The 20,992-nt window shown below is 33.6% G+C and overlaps 3 protein-coding genes across 6 annotated transcripts; 1 reads left to right on the plus strand and 2 right to left on the minus strand.

Annotated features, from left to right (window-relative positions):
• Window positions 1-55: 55 nt before the first annotated feature.
• LOC129301290 (tRNA-splicing endonuclease subunit Sen2-1-like) lies at window positions 56-2,641 on the minus strand. 4 transcript variants are annotated; one of them, XM_054939877.1, is made up of 3 exons: window positions 2,312-2,641; window positions 2,006-2,188; window positions 56-1,005 (listed from the first exon to the last, which is right to left on the minus strand). In XM_054939877.1, exon 3 carries the CDS (start codon window positions 875-877, stop codon window positions 152-154), a length of 726 nt encoding a protein of 241 aa, XP_054795852.1. In that variant the 5' UTR covers window positions 878-1,005; window positions 2,006-2,188; window positions 2,312-2,641; the 3' UTR covers window positions 56-151. The 4 variants fall into 4 exon arrangements, with proteins under 4 accessions (XP_054795852.1, XP_054795845.1, XP_054795858.1 ...); XM_054939870.1 differs by having other exon boundaries at window positions 2,006-2,197; XM_054939883.1 differs by lacking the exon at window positions 2,006-2,188 and having other exon boundaries at window positions 2,189-2,641.
• Window positions 2,642-11,921: 9,280 nt separating this feature from the next.
• Window positions 11,922-12,659, plus strand: LOC129299351 (indole-3-acetic acid-induced protein ARG7-like). Its single transcript, XM_054937813.1, has one exon. The coding sequence runs from the start codon at window positions 11,992-11,994 to the stop codon at window positions 12,484-12,486; it is 495 nt and encodes a 164-aa protein (XP_054793788.1). The 5' UTR covers window positions 11,922-11,991; the 3' UTR covers window positions 12,487-12,659.
• Window positions 12,660-17,671: 5,012 nt separating this feature from the next.
• LOC129303982 (uncharacterized) lies at window positions 17,672-19,425 on the minus strand. Its single transcript, XM_054943589.1, has 3 exons — window positions 19,014-19,425; window positions 18,235-18,369; window positions 17,672-18,077 (listed from the first exon to the last, which is right to left on the minus strand). The coding sequence occupies exons 1-3, from the start codon at window positions 19,203-19,205 to the stop codon at window positions 17,991-17,993; spliced, it is 414 nt and encodes a 137-aa protein (XP_054799564.1). The 5' UTR covers window positions 19,206-19,425; the 3' UTR covers window positions 17,672-17,990.
• Between the last annotated feature and the right edge of the window lie 1,567 nt (window positions 19,426-20,992).

Consider the following 20,992-nt stretch of genomic DNA (forward strand, 5'->3'; position numbering starts at 1 on the left):
TTCAGGCTGAATGTGCCAAAAATACACGCTCAGACATAGACTAGGCACCAATAACTTCTCGTAAAATTGGCTAAGTAGATAGCAAATTTTAATGGCATTGTAGATATACAACACATCTTATCTGTTTCTGTAACCTATGTTTACATAACTTTCATCCTTCACGGCATTGTTGAGGGTTCCATCTAATGACTGTGCGCTCTTCTACCGTATAATTTGCCAAGCATGAAGGTGAATCATCACCAATACCATTTTTAATGATGTACAGAACCAACAAAGATTTCGCAACACTTCCAAGTAGTCGGGTTGTGCAATGAAAATCAGACCACTCTCTCAATCTTCCATTACAATTATCATCATCTCCACCTGATAATACAAGTACCCCATACTCAGAATGAACCAGAGCTGGATGGTGGCGATAGACAACAAAGTCAACGCCATACTGACCTCCTGGCCTCACTACCCAATTTTTCAATCGAAGGTGAGAATAACCTTTGTAGAAACAGGGGAATGTTTTTTTCTTGAATTTCATGCAATGCCATAGCTCTTGATCATCTTCGGGGATGTTATCACTGCCATTAATTTTAAGGCATTTCAATGAATAGCAAAGGTAGAAGGCTTCCTCCAAGCCTAACTGAAACCACTGTTTGTCCTTCTCAACTGTGCTCACCGGTTGACCAAAGCATGCTTTAACAAACATATCAGTTTGTTCTGCTCCAACTGCAACACGGACACTATTACCAGAGAGAAATCCAGTAGCCTCTGATTGAACTAGAGAACACTGAAGCTGAGATATTATCTTTGACATAGGCTCTTTGTGTGCTTCAGCTTCTGAATCTTTTTTAGCTTTTGCATCTTTCCCTTTCCATCTTGGTGACATTTTGCCTTGCAATGTGAGTAATCGATGCTGTTAATTCAGCGCTGGAAGGTTAACTAAAGCTCAATCTAGAAGTTGAACGATTCGTTTTAAGAACTTGTTGACGAGAGGACCAAAGCCCTTTGCGGTGCCTGATAAAGCCCAGAGTCAATTTCCTATCAGAACTTACAAATATTTGACAGTTTTGAATATTTACTCACATATTCTGTTTAAAAAACAGAAGAAGAATATTTACTCACAAACTTATGAAACCAACTAATCAAACATACTAAGAAAATTAAGGTTAATACCAAGAAAAAAAAAACAAATCAAGCAAAATATTATACAAGAATTTAGTTCAAATAAACAAATTTAAAACAAAAGGCCTCCATTGTCTTTCAATTTACGCATTTCAGAAACTCCTATGTTAGTAGAGGCGTCAAAATGGGCGAGGTGGTCTTAAGGGCCGGCAGATTCAAGGTTACCCGTGGCTTGGCTAGAACTCAATTCTGGCCCTCAAAGCTTATGGGGTTTAGGCAGGGCTAGCTCACATACATTTTCCAATAATCCCAAATTTTTGTATTATGATCTGGCAAGTTGCAACCAAAACCAAAATATCAAACGCAGTGCAGGCGGACCTATGCTACACTGAAATCTTTGAAATATGCATAGTTGACATAATACCCTTTTAATTTTCGTTCCAGATACTTTGACACAAGTCAGCCAAGTCATTTACAAGATCATACACCACAAATACCTTGAGAACGGGCAAACGGGCTGTGGGCCAACTTGTAAGCTACCTGGCGCTGGCTGGGTTAGGGCTAGCCTGCAGGTTAAGTGGGTTGAAAAAATCCAATTCAACCCGTGCAGGCTGAGGCTGATCATGCAACCTGATTTTCTTTTTTATTTTATTTTGTAAAATGATTTAAATTTTTTATAACATACTACAATCAAGTGATCAACACATCCAAGACGGCAGAAGCTGGTTCTCGCTTTCAACTTGGAAAAAAAAAAGATAAAATTTTTAGAAAAGTGGCTTCAAATATGAAGCTCGCAATCAAGTTTCAAGTTGACCCCGTAAACGACGATCAACAACAGCAAATTATGACAGCCAAGCCCAAGGCACCCACCACCAATCCATACTCAACCAACCTTTCATTTCCGCTATCGTAGCCTCCACTGCCGACTTGGCTTCTGATTTCTCCTTCTGGCTCATCCCCCAAGCTCTCTTCCACTCCCGGCCACCAACACCACCACTCTCTTTCTCCAGTAGGCAATTATGACAGCACCATTAAGCTAAATTTTCAGAAGAAGACATTGAGTTTGCAAGCTTACCTGTTGGAACTTTGATTGAAGCAGAAATGAGACAGGGTCAGATATTGGACTATGGCAGCAACTCCGACATAAACAAGAACAAAGAAGAGATGAAGACAATGCAGAAATGGGAGAGGCTCAGACGATATAAAGATGATCTGCAAGCTTCACGTGGTTGTAGAAGAGGAGTGAGCCACGAGATGACGTCGTGGAGAGGACGAGACGAGGACAATTTGCAGCGAGATTTTCTCAGAGCGCAAGATTTCGAGTCTTCGAGAAGCACAGGCGAGAGCGCGAGCTTCGACAATTAGCAGCGGCGCCAAAGAGAAGACGAAGGCGTGGAGCAGACTCAGCAGAGTTCTTTGGCGTTTATGGCGACGCTTAGCAAGGTTGTTAACTTGTTCGGCGTTTTAGGTTTAGGGATTTAGAAATGGGGAAGCCGTGATGAGATACTTTGAACAATAGGCTACAGATTGACAAGGCGGGAGACTGGGTCACTGGATATGGTGGAGTGGCAGTGCGCTAACGGCTTTTCATGAGCTGGACTTGATTTAGTAAAAAAAAAATTAAACAGGCTAACCTGTTTAGCTCGCTTTTTTTAGGGCTTGAACTTACTCAACCCATCTTAAAAAATAGACTCATTTTCTCAATCCAAACGAGGTGAACCCATTTGCCCGGCTCTACTAAAGTGAGGCCAAGGTGGGGACGCCGATTTGCTTGAGGGAGTGACTCGTGAGGCATTTCGAATTTTGAGTAAGGCTATGTTTTAATATTTTTTTGTGAATTTAATTGATATAATAAAATTAACTTAATTAACTTAATTTATATTCCCTCCGTTTAAAAATATAAAACATTTTTAACCTTTTGAGATATAATTATTATCTTTTTTTAAAAATACTTCTATTGATAATGACTTTATATTTATTATAGATTATTTAATATGAGTAAATATAAAAAAATATAATTAATTAGAAACTAGATAACTATTTTATTGGGGGGTGAAATTTGATTAAAAATATTTTTTTTAACGAAATGAGTATTACATATATACTAATATAACCAAATTGTATATATATTTATTAATTTATTAATTAGAAAAAGTAAAAGTTCATCAATCCTACTAATAAACTTGTAGGCCTTGCTTAATTGGCCTATTTAATTAAATAAATTTGATTATAAACTTGGGCCTGGCTTTTTAGTTAAATAGGCCAGGATCAAGCCTAAATAGAACGGGTTGTAAGCTGGCTACAAAACCCCTCGCCTATTCCTATTCTTAAATATGCCTCTCCCAATGATGGGTTTTATCGAAGTTGTAATTAATTTTAGAAAAAATTTGGTATAGGTCCAAAATTAATTATTCAAATAATCAAATTAATTACTTTAAATAATAAAATTTATTTTATTAATTTATACTTAGATTTTTTATATTAAATAGTATTAAAAAACCCTTTTGTATCAGATAACATTCTTAAGAAACTCTTGGATATACTAAATATACTTTTAGTTTCTTATTTTCATTTTTTAAATTTTTTTCTTACTCATTTTTTAAATTTTTTAAATAATTAAAAAGAATCTTAATATTTTACTATGTTTAATTAAATGAAAGAAATGAAGTTTACTTGAAAAAAATAAAGTAGATAAAAACATATGTTAACCCATGGTCTTGTATTAAAACAAAATATATATGAATAGTTAAGATAATAATTCAAAAATATATATAAATTTGAAATCCTAAAATAACTATTACAAATTATAGGGTAAATTGGCCTAATGGTCGTGAAAAATATATTTTTCATAAATCATGATTGAGGTTTTTGAATATTTTAAAATATGACCTATGCACAAAATTAATTAGAGGTGATTTTTTTTTATCCACAGAACAAATATATTATTAAAACGCTTTGTATAAACTAATCCACGAATATAACTCCTATAACTAACTAAATAATTTTAACATTTAACTAAGTGATTTAAATCCTTACACACATGTTCATCATATCTCTCCCCCTTTCACAATCGTTCCTTCCCTTTTTTGATGAGCAAAGAAATCAAGGTAATATTCACAAATTACTTTCTTGTTGTTCTCACAAGTGCACTTTTCTACCAAAGACGTCCCAACATGAGTAATTCAATTTTGTGCCCATGTAAATGAGTCTCAGTGCTAGGCTTTCTTGCTCGAAGATGAATGTAAACCTAAAACTTTCATTGAGAAAGGGTATTTGATTTTCTGTGATGAGTTAATATGTGCAAAAATTTTTATGTATTGTGTTTGATCTATTTTTGGATAAATGATTATGTTTTTTCATGTTTCTATTCCACAACAGTATATTAGTGATATACAATTATATGTCACTAATAAATCATATCAGTGAAAATTTATTAACACTATTTAATCTTATAGATATGGGGATGCTTAATCTCATCATTTTTTATAATGAAAAATGATATTTATTAGTTTAGGTGAATGATTTTCTGTGATAAGCTAAGATGTTCAAAAAATTTTACTAACTGTATTTGATTTGTTTTAAGCAAGTGATTATATTTTTTCATGTTCCTGATATTCGATAACATATCAATAATATATAATTGTATATCAATGATAAATTATATTAGCAAAAACTTATTAACATTATTTAATCTTATAGATATGGGACTCTTAATCTTATTATTTCTTTTTTTAAAAAAAGGTCAAATAAAGCTCTTTTCCGTCTTTAAGTATATGAAAAAAGGTTTTCATAAAAAAAAGTAATATTTGAAAGAAGGCCATGTTATTTGCAAATAGGATAGTTTTGTCATGTAAAGCTCTGCTAAATATTAAAATGATCATAATATAAAATATAGTAAATATTAAACTGTTTATTAGGTTTTGTTATATAAAATGGCATGTATTTGCAAAAGCCCCATTTTTATATCACGTGTAAATATATTAAACATTTCTGAGTAATAAAATACAAATTTTAATAAAAATATTTCAGCTTTTATGAATATACATACATAATAATTATAAAAAAAATAACAGAAATTTTATGTTTTACATTGATATTTATTAAATTATATTAAATTAAAATGTATGTTAACTTAAATAGATAAAAAAAGAAGAGAATGGAATACCAATCATTACTTGTTAACTTAAATAATAACATTTTTTAAAAAGCACTTCAATAAGAAAATTGCTTTCACTGATTTTTTTTTTAGAATTCATGTTTTTAAAATGAGCTCCAAGAAAAACGAGGTAACAAATCAGAATGGAGAGAGAGAGAGAGAGAGAGATGAACTAGCTACTCGATCTTTAGAAGGCAAAAAATTGAGAAACACGAAGACATCCTTCAATGGTCGTAGAACTCAGAACACATCCAACCCAACGTCAGTGAGTGACAAGGGTTTTCATGCACAAACATGGCAAAATGAGGGACTTAATATTAAATTAAATTAAATTAATGATTAAGTTTGGAGGGAAAAAAAGAATGAAAGGGAAGTGCTTAATTTTTAAATAAAAGAAAAGAATGGAATACCAATTATTACTTGTTAACTTAAATATCAATTAATGGAATACCAATTATTACTTGTTAACTTAAATAATAACATTTTTTTAAAAAGCACTTCAATTAGAAAATTGCTTTCACTGATTTTTTTTTAGAATTTATGTTTTTTAAAATGAGCTCAAGAAAAACGAGGTAAAAAATCAGAATGGAGAGAGAGAGAGAAAAAGATGAACTGGCTACTCGATCTTTGGAAGGCAAAAAATTGAGAAACACGAAGACATACTCCGATGGTCGTAGAACTCCGAATACATCCAACCCAACGCCAGTGAGTGACAAGGGTTTTCGTGCGCAAACATGGCAAAATGAGGGACTTAATATTAAATTAAAATAAATTAATGATTAAGTTTGGAGGGAAAAAAAGAATGAAAGGGGAGTGCTTAATTTTTAAAAATGCTTTAACGCTTTGGGAAACTTTAGTCGGGTTCCTCTGATTTCTGGCCATGTGGGCTTCTTGTTTTTTTATTCGAGGACGCTTTACAAATTTCCAATGGGTCTCTTCCCATGTTGGGCTTCTTCGGGTGTTTTGTTCGGGTTGTTGGCCCTTTCTCGCCTTGAATATCAATTATCACATATTAATTATTAATTATTAATTAATGTATATAATTCATGTATTATTCTATTAACATTGTACTATTTTTTTAACTTAATGATTTAGTTGCATTGTTGATTGGGGTAGGTGCCAAATTAAATCAATTAAATGGTCAAGCTATCTCTTCATGCTTGGCAATAGATGTATAATCTTAACCCTTTATTTGGACGGTTAGAAGAGAAAAACAAGAAGGGGTACTTTTTTAAAAATAATGAATACAATAAAACAAGAGGGAATTTTAACAAAGGATTAAGGATGTGATATAAGTATAAAGAATGCTTGTTAATTTTTTTTTTCAGTTTAAGAGGATTGAAATGAAATTAATTTAAATTATGAAATGACTGAAATAGCCTCAATTTTAAACATTGAAAAAATAATGGTCAGATTTTCATATAAAATTAGAGAATTAATAATTAAAGTTAGGGAATTAACAACCAAGTTACTTCATAAACTTTGATAAACTAATTAAACAAATTTTCTCATTTTATCAAGAATTAACAAGTCAAGTAAAATAATTTATAAATAATGTTAAAAAATTAACAAGTAAAGTTATAATATTAATAATTGATGTTAATTTTATTTCAGTCTTCTTGGGCTAAATTGAAATTTTAAATTTTATTAACCCGTCTTTATTTTTACGTCACATTTTTAATCCTATACTGAAATTCTCCCTTAAAACAGTGCCTAATCCTTGCGGTCATGCTATAAATGAAAGAAAATAAATGCAATTAATATAAATAGAAAGTAAAATATAAGAATGTGGAAAGAGGTTAACAATTTTTTTTTTTTTTTTATCGAAGTAGGAAAAGGACATGTCACTGGGCTGATTCGATGGTAAGCGAAATTGATAATTGGTGTAATCCAATTAGCTGGCAGAATGATACGAGTTGACAAGGCCAGAGAAAAGATTCCCAATTACGCATTGTTGATGGCATTCTTAATTCAAACAATTAATTTAGTAGTTTAGGAAAGTCTGCCGGTGGGAGGTGGGAACTACCTAATTACCATTTCTTTATGATGAACTTGTACCCCGATTCAATTGTTTGGCTTTTTAATTCAATATTTTATCTATTCCTAACTCTTTCATGTTTTTTCATTGCTTCATTTTTAGACTCTTTTAAAATCCGTATTAGTATGAAAATTGGCTGACAATATTTTTTTTTTACTTAGCTTCATTCCTCTTTTGCAAAAATATTTAATATATTATAATAAAAGAAAATTATTTGTCTAAGTCTACCGGCACTTTGTTAAAAATTTGTTACTCCTTTCGTTAAAAAAATATAAGATATTTTTTAAAGAATTAAATGTTTAAAAATGTAAAATATTTTTAATATTTTAAGGTGTAATCATTGAAATTTTTAAAAATTATCCTATGAATAAATTACTTTATATTTATTTTAGTATTAAACACCTTATTAAATAATAAATAATAATAAATATTAAAAAATAATGTCAGTTTGAAGATAAGTAACTATTTTATTAAAAGATAATATTTGATTAAAAATATCTTATATTTTTTAATAGAGGAGTATTCATTAAAATGATGCTTAAAAAAAAAAATAGCTGTATCCTCCTGTGTATCTATGTGAGATGCTTGAAAAGCTTAATTTTGATTGATAAAAATCACGATGTTATGTAATATTTCAAATATAATTAATAAATTCTATGAAAATGCGTGCTTGATGCTGCCGAAATCTCTCCATTTGCGGTAATCTGATGCCACTGCCTCTGTAAGTTTTGGGAGTGGGATTCAACACCTTCCATCTACAAAAACATTTTATTTTTCTTAATGTTTTGAGGCATAAAAAACATACTTTTAACTTAAAGGGAAAATTGTCATCAAATCCCTCTTTAAAAGAAAAATTGTTCAAAGGGATCAAGATCAATTTAAGGATAAAATGTACATCAGACTTATCACCTTGCATTCCAAGCTAGTCATCTTGCACCCCGAGTCAATCACCACACACCTAAAGCATATCATACTGTGCCTTGCACCCTAAACTTATCATCTTATACCTTACTCTTCAATTCTATCACCTTGTACCTTACACACCAAACACTTTGCACCTTAAGCCTATCATTTTTTGCCTTGAGCCTAACATCTTGCATATTAAATCTATGACTTTGCATGATAAAGTTTCGTGTTAATATTCAAAAATGTTATGTAACTTATTTGCTTACTGTCTAAACAATTCACTGTTAATGTTATTTACTTATTTATTTTTGTACACCGTCATTTTCAAGATAATAAGTTGTATTTTTCATGAAATTTGCATCTTTATGGTGTATCAAATAAATAGGTTTGGGGTGTAAGATGATAAGTCTGTTGTGCATTTGGTCCTTACAATAGTTTTAGTTATTCAAGACAGTTTCCTTTCAATGAGAGGTTTTATGACAATTTCCTCTAATTTAAATTAATTATTTATTTATTGACAAGGGATATTCAAAACAAAAACTGCATATAGATACATTTATGGATACCAAAAATGGCACGCGATGAAGAGGAATCATGTATGTAAAAGGTTTTAAAGAAACAACTAAATTGTATAGCCGATTTCAAATAAACAGCTGGGAGTACAAATCAAAGAAAAAGCGTCTATAAAAGCATTTTTAGTTATGATCAATTCAATTGAAAATTTAAAAGAAGTTTGTTATTTGATTGGATATTTAGAAGCATTTCATCAAACCTTTTAATTTGTAATAAAATAGTCTTCCAACTCCCATCACCGTGACCATTTGATTATCTTTATTTCACCCTCAAAGTTCTCCAATTGATGCAACGAATGCGGATCGAGTTAGAAGCCCCTTAATGATTTTCCAATCATTGTCTAGTTATAGAAGTCAAGTCAAATATCTCTTCCATGTTTTCTTTATTTTATCACTCTCTCGACCCATAGCAAGATTTTAGGAAAAAAAGAAGAACAAAGAATTGAGAATTTTTTAATATATGCATATTAAGATAGTTTTTTTTTTTTTTTACCAATAAAGCATTTGTGAGTTAGGTCTTAAAAGTTCACCAAAATTAGGGCATGCAACAAAATTCAATGAACATTTAATGTACTTATAAACTACCTACTAACAAAATTGTCATATGGGCAACAAAATTTAAACTCATGACTTTTTAAATTATAAATAAAATCATCATCAACTGGACCAATATTTATTGGTTATATTAAAATAATTATTGTAGTCCACATTGTTATGCCTTGTATTGGAAGAATTTGGGAGAGTCATAGCTATATAAATAAGTATGTTGTACGTTTTATTAAGCTTATTTTTTGAAGAGAGAGTAGTGATTTCATGATAAAGTAGTATTAGAGTTGGGCTTGAGTTTATCCAATTAATAGAACCTTTCGATAGATTACTGGTGATAGGAACATCATGGACTAGCCACAAAAGTTATTATGTCCTATATTGAAAAAAATTGAGAAAAGTCCTAATCAAAAAGTAAGTGCTATATATCTCACTAAATTATTTTTTTGATAAGAGAATAATACATCTAGAATAACTTGCAATCATATATGACATTTAATAGTTATATATCACTCCAAGGGCCAATCAATGGTGCTATTTTTAGGTGTTCGTTTTAATATAAATTTATGGTCCTCTCCTAAACCTCCCAGGAATATTTCATTGTCTCCACCTAAAATTGATTGACATTGCATTGAAAATATCTTTTCCTTTTGCTATAAATAACGGAAACTTAAGCTAATTAACTACTAATTTCTTCCTTTGATATTAATGATTAAGTCATATATCCAATGCACCAAAAGAAAATTTTCAGAAAAAATCACGTCCAATGAATTCTACCACATTTCTTCCCACAGTGTCAAGGATATAAAATAGTTTTATAGTTTTATTTATAAATTAAATTTAACATATTTCATCAAAATTATTATTTTTAAATTCATTGGCCCTATTTTAAAATTTAATAAGTTTTTAACTTTATCTCTATTAAATATATATATATTTTAATAATATATTTTTTTCATTGAAATTTAATAAATAGTAAAAAAGAAGAAATTATATTAAAAATTAATCATGTAACAAATTTTTCTTTCTTTCTTTTTAATAGTTAGGATCAAGAGAATATCTGGTCAAATACTTCTTGGGGAATTTGTTCTGGTAATTCTACTCGATTTGGTCCAAATTAGCCCTCGTTCAACGGACTTTGAACGCTCAAGGTTATTTTAGTTGTACACGTAAAATTTCAAGTTTCACTGTCACATCCTTCTGACTACTGAGGTCAGAAACCACAGCAATCAGAACACAACCGACTTATAAAACTATTTTTTCAATCCTTCCAGATCTTACCAAACCAACTTTTATAATACCTTCTCTTTGAAAAAACTGAAATACTTTTTTAATTTTATTTATAAATTATTTTTATTATTTTTTTAATATTAATATAATAAAAATATAAAGAATAAGATTTAATAAAATTATAAATATAACTCTTAAAAAGTAAATAAAAAATATAATACTCTCTCGGTTAAAAAATATAAAATATTTTTTGAGAAGTTGAATGTTAAAAAATGTAAAACATTTTTAATTTTTTGAGATGTAATTATTACATTTTTTTAAAGTACCTCTAATAATAATAACTTTATATTTATTATAAGATATTTAATAAGAATAAATATAAAAAATAAGTTAGTTTGAAAGTAAGTAATTATTTTATTGAAGTGAAATTTAATTAAAAATGCTCTATATTTTTAAATAGAAGAAGTCTTATTTTTTTTATTTCTCTCTCCTTACTTTTTAAAAATAATTTAAACATTTTATTTAAAATAAAATATAATATTATTATCAATTTAATGAATTATAAAGTTAATTTACTTCTTTAAAAGGTAATCAATAAAGTGGATGGAGCGAGTGGTTTGCATCTCTCTTTCTCCTTACATTTTCCCCTGTTGTCGTACGGTACATTAATGAACTTATTATAACATTAACTTGTGCGCGAGAATTTAAGGTAGAAGTTGGACTGGGAACACAAAGCTCGTGAAACTGACTCGGCCAAAGGCCATCGTCTTGGGGGGTGTTTTAAATTTAATGCCGCGTCGCATGGATCTCTTGGAAGTCCTCAAATGACTTTTGGAAAATCAAGGCATTCAAACGAAAAACACAGGCCAAAACTAAAAGAAAAAATGGGGTGGGGGTGTCGAGCAATCAAACAAATGGAAGTTTGAATGGTACAATTGTGCTGTACTAACTGGATACCTTGACTGTTAGGGCGGTTTGCGTTGGAAACCGAACCAGCCAGAACCATTTACTAACTTTAAGCAGCAAAAATATGTAAAATATTTGATTCTCAGAATCTCAGTACTCCTCCTCCTTGATTTGAGATTTGAATAAAGCAACCCCACATGGATTTAACCTTCAAAACAAGGATTGATGAGAGAGAGAAAGAGCTCAGTATTGCAGCGATCAGTCACATGTGAAGCCAGGGATAAACAAATTGAACTTGAACAATAGCCAAAAAAATTCTTGGGTAGGTTTTTTCATGTGGCAGAAAAAAACGCAAATGCATACAGTCTGCTTGTATTATAAAAATCAACACCTTATCATTCAGGATTCCCAAGGTCATACCCAGTCTTCTATAAATTAGCAGCATACACCAACCCCACATATGCAGGGTTAGGTTAAAAAGAGAACCAACTGGCAAACTACCAAAACCCCTGAAGGCTAGAACCATGTCTATGGATCCAAAGAAGTCTAACAAGATCACGGAAATTGTTAGGCTTCGACAGATCCTCAAGAAATGGAGAAGGGTAGCCAGCTCTTCAAAAACCGCCACCGCCGCGGCCGCCACCAGCAGCAGTAAAAGCATCAAGTTTCTGAAAAGGACACTTTCTCTATCCGAACGTGAAGGAGGGTCAAGCAATTTTGTTCCCAAGGGATATCTGGCTGTTTGTGTCGGGGAAGAGCTCAAGAGGTTCATCATACCCACTGATTATTTGGGTCATCAGGCCTTCCACATGTTACTGAGGGAAGCAGAAGAAGAATTTGGGTTTCAACAGACCGGTGTTCTGAGGATCCCTTGTGAAGTATCTGCCTTCGAGAGTATATTGAAGATGATTGAGGGAAAGAAGGACAAGGTTTTCACTCAAGTTTTCCACTCAACAGACAGGTGCTCTGAGGACAAGCTTTCTTGTTCCCACCATGCTCACAGTCCAATGTGCAGATAGTCAGGAGTTTTCAAGTTTCTGTCCTTCAACCTTTTTTTTTGGTCCTTTTGTTTTGCTCCTTATAAAGGCCAGTTAATGCATGAGAGTGTGAATGAGAATGAGGAAGAGTGACTTCAATGTAAGAATCACCTGGGAATTATATAAAGCAATGAATTGAGCTCTATTGCCGTGTATATTTTCCCAGAGCATAATTTTTTGTAAATATATCTAAGACTTATGAAGCATAATTAGAATTTCTAATGCCTCGTAGTCTTTATGCTAGAGCTAGATTTTTGGGCGATGCAGCTCAGATCACATCTCACTATCACGAACTCACATGACATTAGTACAACTCTCACCTTCCATCCATCAGAAAATGAGTGATTATGCGTGTGTTTGTGTGTATAAGCAACTTGTTGGATCTTGGCATCAACTAAAATCTATAGCTTGTGGTCAATCACCAAGAACGCGCACGTATCAAGATTCAAGACGGTAGGGAGTGCCTCCGTTTGCTTTTGCCGAGTTCATGAACATATCACATCCACTTTAATCTAGAAACTACTAGCGCCATATTTTAATATGTTTGTAATTGAAGATTATATAGCCTTGACAAGATGAATCAGAGGTGTAGTTGAGCCTAGCTGCCTGCATTGCCGGTACCCCCTGCCTCACCCAGGGGCTCGGGGGCACTGTAGGAGATGCTTACTTGATGTGCAAGTGGATCCTAATCAGTCTTAGGACGGTGCAAAATTGACAGCCTCTCAAAAGAACCTGGCTAACTTTCTTCATAGGTCAAGTTAATATGTATAAACTTTCAGAATGACATCATATATGATTTACAAGTGACAGCAAAATCGTACCATACGGACAAGCCACGGAATTGCCTATCTTAGAAGCCAGTCAATGTCCTCTGATCAAGAGGCATGCATTCTCTAGATAAATTGTTGAGATTCTGCAATTTAGATTGCCAGTATCCTCTACACCGGGCAAACACATGGTTTCAATAGTAACGCCAAGCCTAGCAATATTATACTGTAGACTGCATTCAATTCACGTCGATCCAAAATTTCTATTTAAACATCTATTACGCAGCTCACATGCAAGCATTCATTTCAAGAGCTAAACACACATGTCAATAGTGCAAGTTGGGTAATCAGCCCTCGTATCCATTATACATACGAACATACATGTGTGTGTATGTACAAGTGATAAAAACTCAGAACAAAATGCCGTTATAAAAATATGGAATCTCCCATAAAGTTTCAACAATAAACTGTCACGATCACAAGTCCTCTAGATAAAACTCACCATCAAAAGATGCCTTATAGAAGGAGAGTGTCCAACTAACTTATAAACCACACATCACTAATGTAGCCTCCCGATGTGAAACTCATGACATAGCCCATCTCTCAAGGGCTGACGTTCACGATAACTCACACTCCATGATGCTTTACTCGACCTTCGGCCGGTCAGTCCTTTGGTGAGTAGCCCTTTCACGCGAATGGTGACTCTTAATGAAAGTACCAATGTCACAACTACAAGTCTTTTGGTAGAACTCACCTCCAAAAAATGCCTCACAGGAAGAGGATGTCCAATTGACTTAAAAATCACACACCACTAATGTGGCCTCCCGCTGTAGAACTCATGACATAGCCCATCTTTCAAGAGCCGATGTCTGTAATGGCTCACACTTCACGATGCTTCACTTGACCTTTGGCTGGTCAGCCTCTCCGTAGATAGGCCTTTTCGCAAACGACGACTCTCAATGAAAGCACCAATATCACGACTATAAGTTTTTTAAATAAAACTCACCCCTAAAAGATGCCTCATAAGAAGAGGGTGTCCAACTGACTTATAAACCACACACCATCAATGTGGCTTTTTAATATAAGACTCATGACATAAACATTGTTAACTAATGGAACACGAGCCCAGACACCTAATAGCGCTTCGTTAATGTGCATACCGTATTTTTATCAATTTAGCAGCAAAATGATATCCTAATATGATATTGAAATGGTTAAGATATTAAAACACCTGTAGATTTCAGTGAAATTAAGGTTAAAATATAGAGGTCATATGGCGTACCATTCAGATCCAATCAGACGCCCACATGACATCTATTCCGTTCCTCTTGGAAGCAGCAATCAGCCAATCAGGTTTTCAAGGAAGCCACGTGCTGCGCTGTTTCTAAGGCTCTGAATCATTAGAATATGCGTTGCTTATTGCAACTTGGACTGTGAAATCACAGGGATGAGATGTGAAACCAAAGGACAAAAATAAAAATCGAGGTAAATATGCATGAGATGTAAATATTTATTATATTGATCTGACCATTTGTTTCTTTAGAAACAACTTGAAAATAAATAAGTTGTTTAACCCTTCGGCAATCAACATCTAGATAATTATGTCTGTTCTTTTTTCTTTTTTTAAAAAATTACGTCGTTACATTAACTGGCTTACTTTTTAATGATTTAATTTGGATAAAAAATTTCAATGAGATGCTCATATAAAGCCTTGTGCTTAGGACGGAACCCTTATGTTACTTAAAAAATAAACTATTCCCGCTCATATGTTTAGAAAAATACTAAAAAAAATTTACCCTGAAAAAGTATATCCAGTGAACTCCATCACATTTCTTCCTGCGAAGTTAAAGTAGGGAAAACATTTTAGCCAAAAAAAAAATATTGGGGAAAAAATCAATGCGATTAGCTGTGAATATTATTTAGAGCTAATGGTGAAGGTAAATCCGTGTTGCTTACAAATTTATATTTATAGTTTTAAATATATTACATATGTAACTATTCGGACGATTCACCTCATGCAACTTTCACTATTCAAAATATTAAAACTTGCATAGGGGGGAAATTTGGTTGGATTTCCCCCTATCACAGTCAAAGCCCAAAACAACATTAATTTTATTAATCAGAAGCATTGGATACCCAATTTTTTTTTTTTTTTGGCAAAGCATATTCTTGTGATGTTATGACTAATGAAAGATACCGGGTTGACCTGTACACTAACTAGGCAGACTCTTTCGAAATTTGGCTGGATTTCATCCAGGTAATTGACAGTCAAAGCAAACTAATTTATTAATATAGAAATGCTTTACCTTAATATTTAAGTTTGAGCAGCGCATCATCATCATCATCATTGCTACTACTAACAACAACTACTACTACTAACTATTATTTTTAGAAAATAATGTAATATTTATATGTGGTCCCTGGGTTTATTAACGCTTTTAGCTGCCCGACTTGTTATAATGATGTGATGCAATCCCTTTGGCATTTGGATGTGTCAAACTGTCACTTGTATTTTAATAATTATGATCAGTCATAAGTCATAATCATTGGAAACCCAACCTCACGAAAAGTGGAGGGTCTCCTGGAAACCCGAAACTTTGGAGAGTGAAAATTGGGCTTTACTTTTAAATATCAACACCTTCAACGTATTAGTAAATACTTTGTGGGTAGGCCGATGATGACAAAGCAGAGACTAATCATATTCATGAAGACTGACTCATTATTAGGGAAGGAGTCTGGGATGAGTTTATGGAAGGAGTAGGCTGGAAGGTTGGCAATGGAGAAAAAGCTTCTTAGCTCCTTTTTGGATGCACAGATGGTCACCCATGCCTAGGCCTTTGATCTTTTATAATCTGGTTTTTAACTATTCTTACCATGAAAGAGTCGAAGATTTTGTCACGACTCATGGGAATAGGAATATTAGCAAGTTGAATAAGGTCCTCTCGCATAAGATTGTTAAACGCATATTGCTTGTAAAACCATCAAGTAAAGAGGATCGAGAGGATGTTCTTTGTTGGAGGCCCTCTACTGATGATGGTTTTAACATCAAAGCTGCTTACAATTGGCTCAATAAGAATAAGGGTAGTGCAGATAATCTTATTTGGAAGATTAAAGGATTTATGTGGAAAATAGCCCGGGATAGATTGATTTGGGTTCAATAATATTGTTACCGACTTGGTGGCTGCCAGAACCTTTGCTTGTTCAATTGTGGGCAACAAGAATCTAAGCTCCATATCATTAGAGATTGCCCGCAAGCAAAAAAGGCATGGTTTAAACTAATTAGAACATCGATGGTCCCTAATTTTTCTCTCCCTTTCTCCAGGATTGGATATTATGGAACGAGAAAACAAAAGCGAGCAGTAGAGCAAAAAGAAGGCTTCCTTGATAGAGAATTTATGCACAAACTTGCTAGATGTTGTAGAAGAATAGATGCGGCAAAGCTTTTGACACGGAGCACAACATAAAGAAAGAGATATAACTTTTTTGGTAACACAGGTTGAAAGCGAAGATGTTAGAGTTGAGAGTTTTAAAGATACACTGCCGCTAGATAGAGCTATGAACAAAACGAAATGGAGATTGCCTAATCTAGGTTGGGTTAGATTTGATGTTGATAGGACAGTCAATCACGAAGGGGAAGTTGTGTGCAGCAGTCTTGTTGGATATGAAGATGGTAATTGGAAAAGCTGGTTCATGTCGAAGATGGGTTACTTTCATTGCACTACTACATAAATGATGAGCACAAGGGAAGGCTTAAATCCTTGTTGGACCCTTGACTTTGAAAAAGTTAATTTGTTTTCCAATTCTCAGGAAGTTTTAGAGAACATTCAAAAAATTTACAAAAGGTTTCACCTAACCTTTAGAGTTGCAGACAATATTAGAAAAATAATTATGCATGATTTGGAGGTTTCCTATGAGCACATGTTTAGGGAAATAAATACCTGTCCGGATTGGTTAGCATGGATTGCTTTACCCCTAGATCACCAACAATGCATTATTATCCACCCCCTAAATGTTTAACTATCATGGGCTATGACCTTAGATGCGTTCCTAGAGATGTAGGTTAGTTCCTTCTTCCTTTTTTCTACCGGTAGGCTTTTGCCTCCTTTGCAATTCACAAAAAGACAAACTCATTCAAGCCGTGGCAATTTGCAGGGTTGAAGGTAAAATAATCGCTTGTTGAATCCAAAACCACAATTTGGGCCATATCAGGATCCAGATCAGAGCAAAGTCAAGGGACATCTCGGGCTCACAAGTAGAGATTTTAGAGAACATACATGTACATATTGAAGATTTATGGCAGTCTTTTCTAACATGTTGCAATCCCATAACTGGATTAGATAATTGCCATTGAAAAATTAGGTTAGTCAACAACTGCTTGTAGCTATCATCACACAACAACATGATGTCGACGGATCTGTCAATCCCAGTTGTAAACTTTGAAGAATACAAGGATCTAATTTATAAACTTTGGAAGCATAGGCGCTGAAGTTCTCTACTTAGGAGTATACATTGGAAACCGTGTCAGGAATGCATAACCAGCTTTCAACTCCATATTGACAGAATCATATCATTTACATCCGACAAAAATAATGAAGGGTGAGGATAAAATCAAACAGCAAACCATCGCTTCCACTTTTTAGCATACAAAACGCAATTGTAAAGAAAAGTCTATGAATCTTGCTGATTTGTGGGGTTGTTCTGACATTGTAGGACTCGGGTTCAAAAAGCTAGTTCTCCACCATCATTGTAATTTGGAAAAGTGACACATTTGAAGACCTTACACTTTGAACATAATATATATCCAATCTGCAGCAGAATGCCAACACAGAAAGAGGTCCCAAAATCATCAAAAAAGAAAAGAAAAGAAATTCATAGGATCGCCCCTCTTAATACACACACCTAGGTATACTGTTGACCAAGTGCATTATCAATTTCGTTCGAGTCAAGTAATCATTGTACTTACAGCTTTGCAGGATGGGCATCTACGGTAGATCCTCTTGTTTTCAGCTTTAACATTTGTTTTCTGTCCTTTACAAAAGTCACATATTAACCATCCTTTTCCATTGCAAGGTTCACACATAATTCCTGGTGCATCAACCTATATACAACTGAAACGGAGTAAACTCGGGAACAAAATATAATAGTTATGATGGAAGAAAGAGAGACTTCAGTTTGACATTGTTTCATCTCAACGATCAAATTTGTGCCCTTAATTTACAAGCATTATTTAGAACTGGCTGCTATATGTAATTGTGAAGGCACATCACATTGTTTATAGCTCATATCTACAAATTCACGTATTCATAACATTGACATTATTACAAAAAGAAAATTTAGGCGCAACATCAAGTGTTGTCACCAAGTTTTCCATCCAAAACATGATTATATGCATCTTGGCACCACATGAATTGAGTTTTAAAAAATGTTCTCCTTACATTAAGATTTTATCAGAACTTATTAGCAAACAACCGTGAATAGCACACTTTAACCAAGAAGTTTCATGCTATCCTCGTCCTAATTTATGCTACAAGCCTAATGGCTCATTCTTTCTAATTTTACAATGAAATGAACAAATAGACGAATTGCATTAGTCTATATGTACAGTGAGGAAACAAGAAAAAATGAATAATCTAGTATACTCCATATGAAGTACTGGAACATGCAGGAAAATTCGGAAGGATGCTCGATGATCATGTTATGATGTAATGAGATCGTCAATTCCAACGAACGAAGAAGATTTACCTGTTGTTGGACTTGCTGAACGGACGCGCAATGCATAGGCTTCAAGTAAACACGTCTTTTACTTGAGAGGAGGGAACCCCAATTTCTCAGCGAATGAAACTTCGCAGGAACTGGAATGGAAATCGCCGTCATCATAGCCCCTCTCCTCCAACAACACACAGGAATTACCAATATATGCCTCTTGTTTCTCATCTCATTATCCTGCAACGAAAACTCTAGCCCTCGGTTTTCCACGAAATAACATGATTGCCACTACTGTTGGCGATTGCACTTCAATAACTGCCGAGCTCATCATTCCATTAGAAGCAAGCGTCCTTTTTCTACGTTAATCCTTCTCTTCCGCGCGGCAAAACTCCGACGAAGGCACCCGGTGGAAGCGCTGTCAGAAGCCGAAGGACTTCGTTTAATAGTCTTGCGGCATGAAAATTTGGGAAATCGTGACTAACCTCAAGCTATTGTGTTTCTCCAAATAAATAACGTTTTTGGTATGGGTTGCTGTGATTTTTTCGTTCTTTCATCTTCCTCTAGTTTATCTGTGCCTCTTTTTCAATGTATTTAAAAGAATGATGAGGTGAAATATGCTGATATGTAATTACCATTTTTGTAGTAAGATGGAATTACGCTTCAACAAATTGAAGCCTAAAATATGCAACATAATAAATTGGACAATGCTGTTAATCATAATTCCACTCAACACAAATTAATAGTATTATCAAAGATCAACATATTTAACATATTTAACATTGTTAGTACCATCCATTATCCTTTTGGATATAGGGTAAATGTGCAAATTTATTATGGAACTTTTTATCCAGGGGCATTTAGTATCTTGAAATTTTCTTGAGAGCAATATTATCCTAAAACTTTTCAAAACAGTGCAATATTGCCTTGTCATTAGAATTGACCATCTTATCTGACCAAACTTGCCACATGGCATTTTTCAAAAATTAGAAAAATAGTGAAAGTGCAAATTTATCCCAAAACTTTTCGTTCAGGGACGCTTGGTATTCTCAACTTTTTTGGGAGCAATGTTGCTTCGAAACTCTCCAAAATGATGTAATGTTGCCCTGCTGTCGAAGTTGATTGTTTTATTTGACTTCACTTGCCACGTAGTAGCCACGTGGCATTTTTAAAAAAATTTAAAAAATGCAGATATAGGTGGCCTCTATCAAAGCATCGCTAGCTCTTTGACTTCTTCAATCGTCCACATCGCTCATTGGTTCATGGTAACTGGTTTGTCGTCCCCTCCCTCTTATGTATCAGTTGCACATTGCTTTTCCTCCTTCACAGTCGGCCATTCTTCTTGTCTTCATTCCTCCCCCTTCATCGTCGGCATTTGTTACATCATAGAAATACAAACTTGGTTAATTAAGCTTAATGGGTAATTAGTAAGTTAAGGTGATGCGTGGTCAAAGAGGTTTAGTAAGTGTATTTGATTGTGATTTCAGCCCTAAACGAGGGTTCGAAGTGAAATCAAGTCATTTGTGCATCAAAAGTGAAGAAAGGCTCTTTGTGTCATATGCCGTGTCATAAGGAACGTCCATTGCAGCGCATAGAAGCAATTGACTTGAACTGAGCCTCTCTGTGCCATACACTGCAACGCACGGTCAAAATTCCTGATGTAATGCTCATGCATCAGATAGAAAATCAAAAGAAGAGAATAGAGAAAACGAAGAGCAAATGTGATTTCTTTACTAGGGCTTATGGTATTAGAGGTTCATGAGTATTTTGGAGTTACATAACATTTAAGGTAAGGTTATTAAACTCATTTCTTCCCTTTCTCTTCCATTTTCTCTAGTGGAGAAGTTAGGATTTGAGTTGAGAGATTGATTTTCGATTCATATGAGCTATGGGTTCGAATCCATTAACTAAAATAGATATAACAGGAGTTGCTTATAATATTTAAACCCTACATTTATGGTTTTGTAAGTTGTTAGTGGTTGGAGAGTATTGATATTCAAAATTAGCAATAAATGAGG

The sequence above is a fragment of the Prosopis cineraria genome, unplaced genomic scaffold (assembly GCF_029017545.1).
Source record: "Prosopis cineraria cultivar Desert tree isolate PC_DT_omini unplaced genomic scaffold, ASM2901754v1 PC2, whole genome shotgun sequence".
Classification (NCBI taxonomy): Eukaryota; Viridiplantae; Streptophyta; class Magnoliopsida; order Fabales; family Fabaceae; genus Prosopis; species Prosopis cineraria.